General features: G+C 35.5%; 1 protein-coding gene across 14 annotated transcripts in view; it reads right to left on the bottom strand.

Annotated features, from left to right (window-relative positions):
• The window catches only part of BBX (BBX high mobility group box domain containing), a 262512-nt gene that overhangs the window by 65635 nt on the left and 184773 nt on the right, over nt 1-12104 (bottom strand). For all 14 annotated transcript variants that reach the window (XM_081301612.1, XM_081301606.1, XM_081301608.1 and 11 more), the window contains one exon: nt 7479-7546. In XM_081301612.1, the coding sequence (XP_081157738.1) occupies nt 7479-7546 (68 nt within the window). The remainder of the gene's footprint in view (nt 1-7478; nt 7547-12104) is intronic.

The following is a 12104-nucleotide window of genomic DNA, read 5'->3' as shown; positions in this document are numbered from 1 at the left end:
CCAAGGAAGGAAAATGATTAGTATAATTAAGAATTATGAGGTAGCAGTATCTTTTCCACAAGAGCAATTTAGATAGTGAAAATTATAGGCAAAGAAAAGTGATCCAGCTTCCCAATATGAAAAAAAAAGATCAAGCCAGTTGTGCACTGTAAGTGGCTTGGGAAGTAAGAATTATCTAGGGCCCATTCCTACTTTGCAGGGCACAAGACCACAGTGTCACAATGCTTGGTACTGTGGCAAACACAAGTCAATTAAAAAGGCATGTACCTATTGTAGCTCAGCCATATAGTCCTCCTCTTGCCAACTCAAACATTTATTTATTACTCACTCATTGAATAAATACACAAAGACGACTGCTTTTAAGAAGTTTAAATTCCACTTGATTCCAGCATATGCTGGGGAATAAAATAAGGACTATGAAACTGTGCTAAAGAGTTGTCCTTAAACTGTCAGGTGGAATCTTTTACACCTAAACTGTCTTTTCTCCTGAAAGACACTCCCTGTTCTTGCCCAAGCCTTCTCTCAAATTCCCTCCTTCAGCTTTAACTCACTTGATTTAAGTGCAAAGGTCAGCTGCATTATATAAATGCATAATGATGAAATATCACGGGCTATGGGAAAACAAACAGCCTTTACAGTTGGAAGGAGTTAAGTAGTATCTCACATACATCTAGAAGGAAAGCCAGAATTTCTCTCACAAGAAGCATACATATAATGTAGTAATAGCTAGGAAAATATGGAAGTAAATATGCACTGTGTTTTGAAACAGTGACTATCTCAGAGTGGTTAAAGAGTAAGATGCCATGGAAATATAGAGGGAAAGGAATCAGACTGACAAAAACTGGAATTACTGTGTTAAGAAGTATGAAAATTAGGCTAAATGAAATGGGAGACTTGCAAGACTTTAAGTGGGAGAACAGCATGAGGAGAGATGTGTAGGTAGGTAATTATGTCAGTGGTGTGCAGGATGACCTTGGCTGAGGAATGATTGGAGGCAGTAGACCAGTTAGAAGGTTAAGAAAATAAAGCAGCAGAGATGTGGGATCCCAATTAAGTCAGAGAAAGTATTTGCCAGTCCTTAGTAATTGTCCAGAAGGTTGTCAGCCAACTGTTAACAGTTAAAGGTAAAGAGCAAACTTGAGAGGAGAAAGGCTTCGTCAGGTACAGAGAGCATCTTTCTTGAGAAAACACAGTTTGGGGATAGAGGATTCCACCTGAGAGGTCAAAATAAATAAATAAATAAATAAATAAATAAATAAATAAATAAATAAAATAAAATAAAAAACCCTGCATCATGATGCACTTCCCTTGGCTACCTGACAACAGTAGAATATACTGCATCCTGAATAGGTACTAGGGTCCAGTGGGAAGCACAACCAAACAGCACTACAGAGATGAATACACCAAATTGGATTGTACACTGAGTCACTTGAGTGAAAAGAATACGACCCTGGTTTTATTCGGGGAATCAGAAATATCATAGTGTTGATTTCACTCCATGGGGAAAGTTCTATCATTATAGTCTGTGTGGCAGAACACTAGTATGTAAAGCCCAGACAAGCTCCTGGCCAGTTCTACAAAAGAAAGAGGTTGAGCTCACTGGCTTGATGGGCAGTTCCAGTTAAAAAGGGTAATGAATAGTAAACATAGAGAGGGGAGGCCTTTAAACATTTAGGAAGAGAAAAGGTTCAGAGCTCTCATTTTCTTTTCAATGTTAAATTTAAATACAGCTTTTTTTTTTTTTTTTACAAAATGTGTTTAAAACCTATAAAACTGTAAAAAGGGAATAAATGCTTTAATATAGGTTGAGCTAGGAGTTGAGAAGAGGGAAAATGTCATTCCATGGACTTAAGTAACCCAGAATAGTCAAATACAGTACCTTACGGTAGGAACCTATCAAACGAACAAATTTGTACCAACAGATAGAAAATAATTCTCCTAATTTCACTGACATTAGAAATTATCAAAAAGTTAACACCTTCCAATTTTATCTAAATAAGTATTTGTTTAAAAATTTAAACAGTGTTGAAAAATGTGGATATAAGAATTAATTTGCTTAACAAATATTAGAATAACCAAGTGTTCTATATCTCCGATATTGCCTATCTCATATAACGGAAATATGTGGGACTAAATTCTCGTATTATGAATTGCTTTTTCTATGATCTTGGAGAATGAGGACAAAAATAAACTGAAAGCATAGGGTTCTGGGGGAAATGAAATGAAATAATCACTGTGAAGTGCTTGGTACACTAAACCTAGCCCCGAGAGCACCCATGAAATGCCCCTGCTCTAGCTGCTAGTAACTAAAGAGTTCAGAGCATGGGCCATCACAGAAGTGGCACAGTTTGGGTAGGTGGGGACTGAATCACAAAGGACCCAGTATACTACAGGAAGACTGTCTAGTTCTCCTGGGCTCAAATCTCAGTTCTGCCACTTGGTAGATGCACATCCATAACTTTCAATAAACACTTTTCATATCAATGTATGCAAAGACAGCACTCAATTTTACACTGTTCAATTCTCATGTAACATGAACTTTCCCCACAGGGCTTTACAGGAGGCAAGCCCATCACCTGATGGAACCTTATCCACTAATTTGATGCTAATTCAGCTACTCTGCTTAAGTCATTACTTCCTATATTGATTTCCCCCAGGTATTAAAAAGTTGTCTCCTTCTTGAGTACTTGATGATAAAGAGTAAATTACAACTGTAAATTCTTATAAGGTTTCAATGGACAAGTAAGGGTGGGTGTGTGTGTGTGTGTGTGTACACGCACATGCATAAACTGTAAAGTATATTACAACCTGTGGGAATAATGCCTAATATAATTCAAACTTCCAAGTCAAGTGTGAAATACCCAGAATAACTTAAGGTAATAATACTATACCTACAAAAATTCTTTCCAGGAAAAACCTACCTTACAGGTTTTATTTAGTTAATCTTCATAGTAGTTTTGGGAGTAAAGGGCAAGCAGGTATTATTAGCTCCATTTCACAGAATGGAAAGCAAAACAAAAACTGGCTTGATCAAAACTTTACTATCCTATTTGTTCTAATAGAAAAAGCTAGTATTCTGAAATCACAGCCCTGAGGTCTGAGGCAGTTTGCAAACATTGGAAAGTCTGGCTTTAGTTATTCAACTGAGTAAATACTGATGTCTTCAAAACCTCACCATCAGTTATGATTATGCCACCTAACTTATCTTATTTTCCAGTTTTTCCCAACCATTTTTCTTTCTTTTCTAGTTAAGATATCTTTCTGTTGTTCAATAAGGTTCAATGCCAATATCATTTTTTCTAACATTAGCCCACTATTTTAGTCAGCTTTTTCACTGCTGTGACTAAAAGACCTAATGAGAATAATTTTAGAGGAGGAAAAGTTTATTTGGGGGCTTATGGTTTCAGAGGCCTCCGGTTCATGGATAGTTGGGTCTCAAGGTAAGGCAGATCATCATGGTGGAAGAGTATGGAGAGCAACCCACATGATGGTCAGAAAGCAGAGAGAGAGACTCCAACTTGCCAGATACAAATATATACCCCAAAAGGCATGCCCCCAATGCCCCACCTCCTCCAGCCATACCCTACCTGCCTTCAGTTACCACTCAGTTAATCCCATCAGGTGATTAATTCATTGACTGGGGTAAAGTTCTCATAACCCAATCATTTCTTCTCCAAACCTTTTTGGATTGTCTCAAGTGAACTTTTGGTGGACACCTCACATTCTTGTTTATATGTTAGATGCTGAATAACTGCCCTTTATATACCCTCTAAATTCTATCACTCCCTGCCTTATTTTTAAAAATGTAATTTAGTTTTGCATTTTTATTAAGGTAACTAACAAATATAAGAGAATATTCTTAGTCTTAAAGGTGACTTCCGGCAATTCCAGATCAAATACTTCCATTTTATTTACTGTATTTTCATTAGTAGCCCTCCACTCTCCCTTTATAGTAGAGGTAGAACCTGGGCCTTGCCACTCAAGGTGAGTTGCATTCCGAGTGCTGTATTTTCACCTTTAGATAATTCCCTGACATGAAGCAAACTGCCTTCTTATTAGGTCTTCTCAGTTCAATATGAACATTATTATTTTTATTTATTCTACTTGTCTTTTGCACACTTATTTTTTCTAAAAAGTATATATTCCTTTAAATTTCAGGGCATTCTAATGAGACTGCCTCTTATCTCTGTAGCTCCCTCCTACCTATTTATCTGGATCTCATGATTTTCATTAAACAACTTTATTTGGTTTCTGACTAAATTTATAACATTGGAAACATTCCTTGCTATTTATTTCACTGCTATGTGGTTATTTTCTAATGAGACTGCTATGCTTACATTCTATATGGTGTTGTGGTTTAGATATGAGGTGTTCCTCAAACGCGCCTGTTAATGCAGAAATATTCAGAGACAAATGATTAGGTTATGAGATCTATAACATAATCAGTCCATCTTAGTTTGAATGGACTAACTGAGTGGTGACTGTAGGCAGGTGGGGTATGACTGGAGGAGGTAGTCACTGAGAATGTGCCCTGGAAGGGTATATCTTCTCTATGCCCCCCACCACTACCACCAAGTTTTCTGTTTTTGGCCCACCGTGGGGAGAGCAGCTTCCCTTCACCATGGCTTTTGGCCATGACATGCTGCCTCATCTTGGGCCCAGAGCAATGAAGTTTGATGGCCATGAACTGGTACCTCTGATACCATGAGTAAAAATAAACTTTTCCTCTTTAAGTTATTCTTGTCAGTAAAGACTTACTTAGTCTACCATTTTGAGCCAGAAATCACTTTTCTTTGTTAGTCTTGCTCAACAGATCAATTTTTTAATTAATAAATTATATAAACACATACATTGTTTCTAAAAATTTATCTCTAATAGTTTATGCATTCATTATACTGCAGGTATAAAAAATATATAACAAATTTAACAAATTATAGTAAATTATAAAGAAAATGTGTGAAAAATAAAAGAAACTATAAATCAAAATTCACCCTTTTTATTTATTAGACACAAAGTTACCACAGCTGAGAATATAAAAGCCACCTCAGCTTAGTAAAGAGGCACTAAAAAAATGTTGACCTAGTAAAGCCACAAATTGATTATGAAAGATTAAGATGAGGAAAAAGAGAAAATTCAAACATTACTATTATTTGCCTACTGATCTCTCAAGAAATTGAAATTTCTCTCTAAAACTCTAAGAGCATTAAGATAGGTCAAGCCAAACAAACAAACAAAAAAACACAATCTTTTAATTTGGGACTTTATGTTTCAGTTAAAGTAAAAGTAAATCTATTACCTATATTAATTTTATACTTTAAAAAGTCTGTTAAGAACTTTTTCTATGTGAGTAGGTCTCAGTTCAATGAACAAAAGAAAATTTCCACCCTTTAAGAATAATATTTTAGAATAGGATTGTTACATGGTATTTAAAAACCCATATGATTAAACCATTCCTGTGGCAGAATTTTTGTGAATGTCAAATTTCACAGTTATTTTTCTAAATGTCAAAAATAGGAAACTTTTGAATCTCTCATCTGGGGTAAGGTTCTATATTCCCGCTAAATTTCTTAGAAAATTTTAAGTATACATTTACTATGTTTAGCTAATGTTTATCTGGCTGCATAAATAAGTCCCTAAAGTTCTATTATATAATTGAATTATATAATTAAGACTTTGCACAGAAATCGAAAGACTAAGAGAAGTCTACTGATATCTATGAAGTAAACTCTCAAACTAATGATATTTACAAAGATACCAGATTATATTTTTTTACTGCTTTATTGTTCTAATCTGTCAAGATTATTTTCACTAATAACCCACATATCTCTGAGGTGAGGGGTAGGGAATATGAAGACAGAGTTGTGTTGTATAAAATCTGCTTTTCCCCTTAATTTGATGAGTCATTTAACTTTGCTTCTTTTAGCTTGATAATTCTCAAAATGTTTCCACATCAGAGATAAAAGATCTACCACTGCATTACTTACAGTGCTTTTTTTGATATTCTATGCTTTAAAAGGGAATAGGAGAACTTCTCACTAAAAAGACCCCATGAGGCACAACTTTAAGCAAAGGGTTTGGGTGAAGTATCCCTTTCTTTGATTATCATCCAGAAATTCTACAAATGTTGATTTATACTTGCAATAAAAAGTAAGAAATAATGTTAAAAGATGTTGGGAATAAAAACTACCATCCTCATATAATCTGTTAGGAGAGATGATGCCGACTTCCCAATGCAAAGCACTCTTGGAAATCATGAGTGCAGCTGTGTTGAAAGGTCAAGTGTGTGTTGTTATTCCAACACTCATCTCTGGAACATGCTTGGGATACACTATACCTAAATGAGAGTTTACCTGATTTGCCATTAGGTAATACCATGTGGAGGGGCAAGTGAAATGATGCCTGACAATGTCACTGTGTTAGGAAGTACAAACATTCTGAATAATGGGTTTGCAAAGGTACCAAGTAGCACAAATGTCCCCCCCCCAGTTAAAGAATACAACAAATATATACATTTTTAATATACTAAATTGAACAGAATCAAAATAATTTAAACTGAACAGATAGTCAACAACTGTGGATCCCAAATATAAACTATAAATAACAATAGTCTCATATAAGCAGCCTATACAGTTGAATAGGCTTTCACTATAATCTATATAGCATTCTCAAAATTAAAAAAAAAATAAGTTAAAAGTATAGATCTGTGATAAAATTGAGGCAACAGGCTATTTTGCCCTATATAGATATTCTGGATGAGGACTGAAAATTTTTATCTCAAGAACCCAAGTGTTTTAAAATAACATGACCAGCAGGTTAATCTGACTGGCTTCCGTTAAGAGTGTCTGGAAAATAAAAGATTCTACAAATGCAAACTATGTGTGGTTAACTGTTACTATGTGCCCATCAAAATCACACCCATAAATGTCTAGCAAGAGAAGCTCAATAACTAGACTGTGAAACCAAGCTCACAAAGGTCTGTCCTTTTCCTTCTTAAAAATGAAACAATTCTGAAAAGCCATGTTGTCAGATTTTTAAAATAGATAATTCAGGTACTAGAGAGAAGGATAATTTCATATTTTTAACAATCATTTTTCTACTAGGAAGTCCAAATGAGAACATCAAAACAGCAGAAAAGTTTTGAAGAGAATAAATCAATTGTAAGACACAATGTACATACACATGACATAGTCACAGCAAAGGCCAACTAATTGTACATTGCATTTTTTACTTTTAGATTCACAGACCTGCAAAATCTCCACTAGACTTGTGTTTGTATCCTCTTGGTTTATTAACACCACTTCTGTTACTCTCAAATCACCAGATGCACAGACAGATCGTAGTGAAAACAATTATAAGTAAAGTTTGCTCATGAGCTGTAAGCAGTGAACTGCAGAAATAACAATGTGAACTGAATACAAATGTCTGTGTTCCTAAGCCCCAGCATGAGCAGGGTGGAAAGGAATGAGGGACTGGCTTACCTCTGGTGTGCCAAGAGCATGTTCTCCAGCTAACAGCAGCATGCTCAGGCCTCCCATTTGAGTAGGATCTAAATAAGTCAAAAACAAACAAACAATCACCTTCCAAGCAGGACCCATATATAATACATAAGGAATCAATGAGAATATTAATAAATACAGAAATGCAACAGAACCACATAACTTTTATAAATAACTTTCAAAACTCTTTAACAATAACCTGGCATATATTTTCTTAGTGCTCGCACTTTTGTGAGTCTTTTAAATACCACAATTGCCCCACCATTCCAGCATAGTTATTTTCTTCAGTAGCACAGCTACTTAGAACATGAATTATCTGTGAACCCAAGGCTTCTTTCCGTGCATGAAAATTCTTTTTTTTTTAAACAAAAGAGTACTTATTCTCATACCCCATTTGACTCAAATGTATGATATGTCAAGATCATTGTATTGTCATGAGCAACTAATAAAAAAAAAGAAATAAACACATCCAACCATTTCCTCAAAAAAAAAAAAAAAAAAAGAGTACTTATGCTTGTCTTCCAAGATTTTTATTCTCAAATTGTTATTTCTGCCAGATGAAATCAGGACTAATAAAAAGAACCAGGCTATCAGAACTAGAGAACAGAGATATTTTCAAAATGAACCTTCAAAATCTAGTGAGCTTTTTTCAAATTATCTCTTTTTAAAACTTTCAAGATAAATTTAAAATAACTGATACACAAACTCTTAGAAGTAGTTAGTCTCTTTCTCAAAATAACTTCAAGATTAAAAACTAATCTTTTTATTGTTACAAGTGATCTTTGACCCAACAGATAGTAAGAAATATATATTTTTAAAGGTTCTCTTAAATGAATTAAGACTTGGTTACTGCAACAAAAGAACACATGTAAAAATGCCTAGCTTACTTTCTCTCCTAGTACACACAGGTTCTCAATAAATGTATATTTTATTTTAGGAATCTCTCTCTACAATTAAAGATAAGGATCAGTCAAAATGCTGTCTGAAGACATTCAGTTGTTTCTTTATGGTTCAAGGTATGCCCTGTATTCAAACCTGTTTTGAGAACTCATGGAGTAAGTCTGATCATATATACAATTTGTTTAAAATTGCAAGCAGGTTACAAGGTACTTATGAGGTCACCAAGGATCAAGTGTTCAAGAAAATATGTCATTGTTGAAAGACAGCCTTATAGAAAGACAGAGAAACAGAATACATAAGCAATCACAGGCTGATTTGATGAAACAAAGCTCAAGTGTAGTTTAAAGATTCCAATTTTAATCAAACACTAAGTTTATATACTATTGTGACTGCTAAGACAGACACTAAAGCTAGCTAATTAAAATAAAAAAAAACACAGAAGGGTGAAATGAATTTTGCAGAAAGTAAAAGTTTAGTTGGTTACTTTGCGAGTGAAATACTTTTGCAGCTGTCATCCTGGAGACCAGTAGGATTGGATAATAGCTTTCTAAAGATAAAAATGTGTTAGTTCAAATTACAAAGTAAAATGGGAACATGATTACATCATAATTTATATACCAATGATAAGTTACAAGTTATATACCAATATGACTTCACAAGAAGTTAGCTATATGCATACTGAGATAGAGCAAGAAATTACCTTCATCCTTTATATAATTTACACTTATATAATTCAGAACTATTAAAATGTATTTGCATAAATACCACACTTTCCTTTTATCAAGAGGGTTTGTACTGCATTAATTTCTAAATAACTTCCCCTTCCTGGAAAACATACACATGTGACAAACAAACCGAAAAATGTCAAGTGAAAAACCAGAGCAAACAAAACAAAATGAAAGAGATTCACTGCTAAGGAAAAGTTACACTAGCCTTTAAATTCCCTCTATATCCCCTAATTCAGATAGCCAAGAAGCATGTTTTAATTAAAGGCAATTTAATTCACTTCATCTTGTTGGAAACATCAGACTAATGTTACCCATTAAATGGAAGCTGAAGAAAACTCTTGCCATAGATTTTCAATATCCAACACACGCAATTAATTACATATACAATGAGATGAATGCTAGGAAGTGTCTTTCTGCTTTCTTGTACTTTGCTATAAAGAAAACTGCTTTATGCTGGGTTGTGGACACCTGTAATCCCAGTGGCTTGAGAGGCTGAGGCAGGAGAATCGCAAGTTCAAAGCCAATCTCAGCAAGTTAACTAGGCCCTGTCTCAAAATGAAAATAAAAAGGGCTAGGGATAAGGCTCAGTGGTTAAGTGCCCCTGGATTCAATCCCTGGTACCAAAAACACTGCTGTAAAAGCTAAGAAGTAAAAATCTTGGTTGAAGTTTCTGTCCTACTTCCATTTTATAGGTAAAAGACTGGTAGATTAATAGTGTTAACAACACTTAAAATAAGGTTCTCATAGTTTTATATAATTTGAAATAATTGTTTGCAAAGAATAATTGAATGTTTTTTTTTGTGTGTGTGTGTGTGCAAGATTTTTTTTTAATTGGTTGTTCAAAACATTACAAAGCTCATGACATATCATCTTTCATACATTTGATTCAAGTGGGTTATGAACTCCCATTTTTACCCCAAATACAAATTGCAAAATCACATTGGTTACACATTCACATTTTTACATAATGCCATATTAGTGACTGTTGTATTCTACTACCTTTCCTATCCCCTACTATCCCCCCTCCCCTCCCCTCCCCTCTTCCCTCTCTACCTCCTCTGCTGTTGTTCAATTCTCTCCCTTGTTTCCCCCACCCCTTACCCCTCACAACCTCTTACATGTAATTTTGTGTAACATTGAGGGTCTCCTTCCATTTCCATACAATTTCCCTTCTCTCTCCCTTTCCCTCCCACCACTCGTCTCTGTTTAATGTTAATCTTTTCCTCATGCTCTTCCTCCCTGCTCTGTTCTTAGTTGCTCTCCTTATATCAAAGAAGACATTTGGCATGTGTTTTTTAAGGACTGGCTAGCTTCACTTAGCATAATCTGCTCTAATGCCATCCATTTCCCTGCAAATTCCATGATTTTGTCATTTTTTAGTGCTGCATAATACTCCATTGTGTATAGATGCCACATTTTTTTTATCCATTCATCTACTGAAGAGCATCTAGGTTGGTTCCACAGTCTAGCTATTGTGAATTGTGCTGCTATGATCATTGATGCGGCAGTATCCTTATAGTACGCTCTTTTAAGCTCCTCAGGGAATAGTCCGAGAAGGGCGATAGCTGGGTCAAATGGTGGTTCCATACCCAGCTTTCTCCAAACTGCTTTCCATATTGGCCGCACCTATTTGCAGTACCACCAGCAATGTACAAGTGTACCCTTTTCCCCACATCCTCGCCAGCACTTATTGTTGTTTGACTTCATAATGGCTGTCAATCTTACTGGAGTGAGATGGTATCTTAGGGTGGTTTTGATTTACATTTCTCTGACTGCTAGAGACGGTGAGCATTTTTTCATGTACTTGTTGATTGATTGTATGTCCTCCTCTGAGAAGTGTCTGTTCAGGTCCTTGGCCCATTTGTTGATTGGTTATTTGTTATCTTTTTTTTTATATTTAATTCATCAAAGTTATTTTGTCTCGCATTTATTATATGGAGGTCTTTTTTTTTCTTTTTTTTATTGGTTGTTCACAACATTACAAAGCTCTTGACATATCATATTTCATACATTAGATTGAAGTGTGTTATGAACTCCCAATTTTTACCCCAAATGCAGATTGCAGAATCACGTCGGTCACACATCCACAATTTTACATAATGCCCTATTAGTAACTGTTGTATTCTGCTACCTTTCCTATCCCCTACTATCCCCCTCCCCTTCCCTCACATCTTCTCTCTCTACCCCATCTACTGTAATTCATTTCTCTCCTTGTTTATTTTCCCATTCCCCTCACAACCTCTTATATATAATTTTGTATAGCAATGAGGGTCTCCCTTCATTTCCATGCAATTTCCCTTTTCTCTCCCTTTCCCTCCCATCTCATGACTCTGTTTAAAGTTAATCTTTTCTTCCTGCTCCTCCTCCCTGCTCTGTTCATAGTTGCTCTCATTATATCAAAGAAGACATTTGGTATTTGTTTTTTAGGGATTGGCTAGCTTCACTAAGCATAATCTGCTCTAGTGCCATCCATTTTCCTACAAATTCCATGATTTTGTCATTTTTTAATGCTGCGTAATATTCCATGGTGTATAAATGCCACATTTTTTTTTATCCATTCATCTATTGAAGGGCATCTGGGTTGGTTCCACAGTCTAGCTATTGTGAATTGTGCTGCTATGAACATCGATGTGGCAGTATCCCTGTAGTATGCTCTTTTAAGGTCTTCAGGGAATAGTCCGAGAAGGGCAATAGCAGGGTCAAATGGTGGTTCCATTCCCAGCTTTCTCCATACTGCTTTCCATATTGGCCGCACCAATTTGCAGTACCACCAGCAATGTACAAGTGTACCCTTTTCTCCACATCCTCGCCAGCACTTGTTGTTGTTTGACTTCATAGTGGCTGCCAATCTTACTGGAGTGAGATGGTATCTTAGGGTGGTTTTGATTTGCATTTCTCTGACTGCTAGAGATGGTGAGCATTTTTTCATGTACTTGTTGATTGATTGTATATCCTCCTCTGAGAAGTGTCTGTTCAGGTC

The sequence above is a fragment of the Spermophilus citellus genome, assembly GCF_964194105.1.
Source record: "Spermophilus citellus genome assembly, chromosome: 7".
Taxonomy (NCBI): Eukaryota; Metazoa; Chordata; class Mammalia; order Rodentia; family Sciuridae; genus Spermophilus; species Spermophilus citellus.
This window is presented reverse-complemented; position numbering and strand designations above follow the sequence as displayed.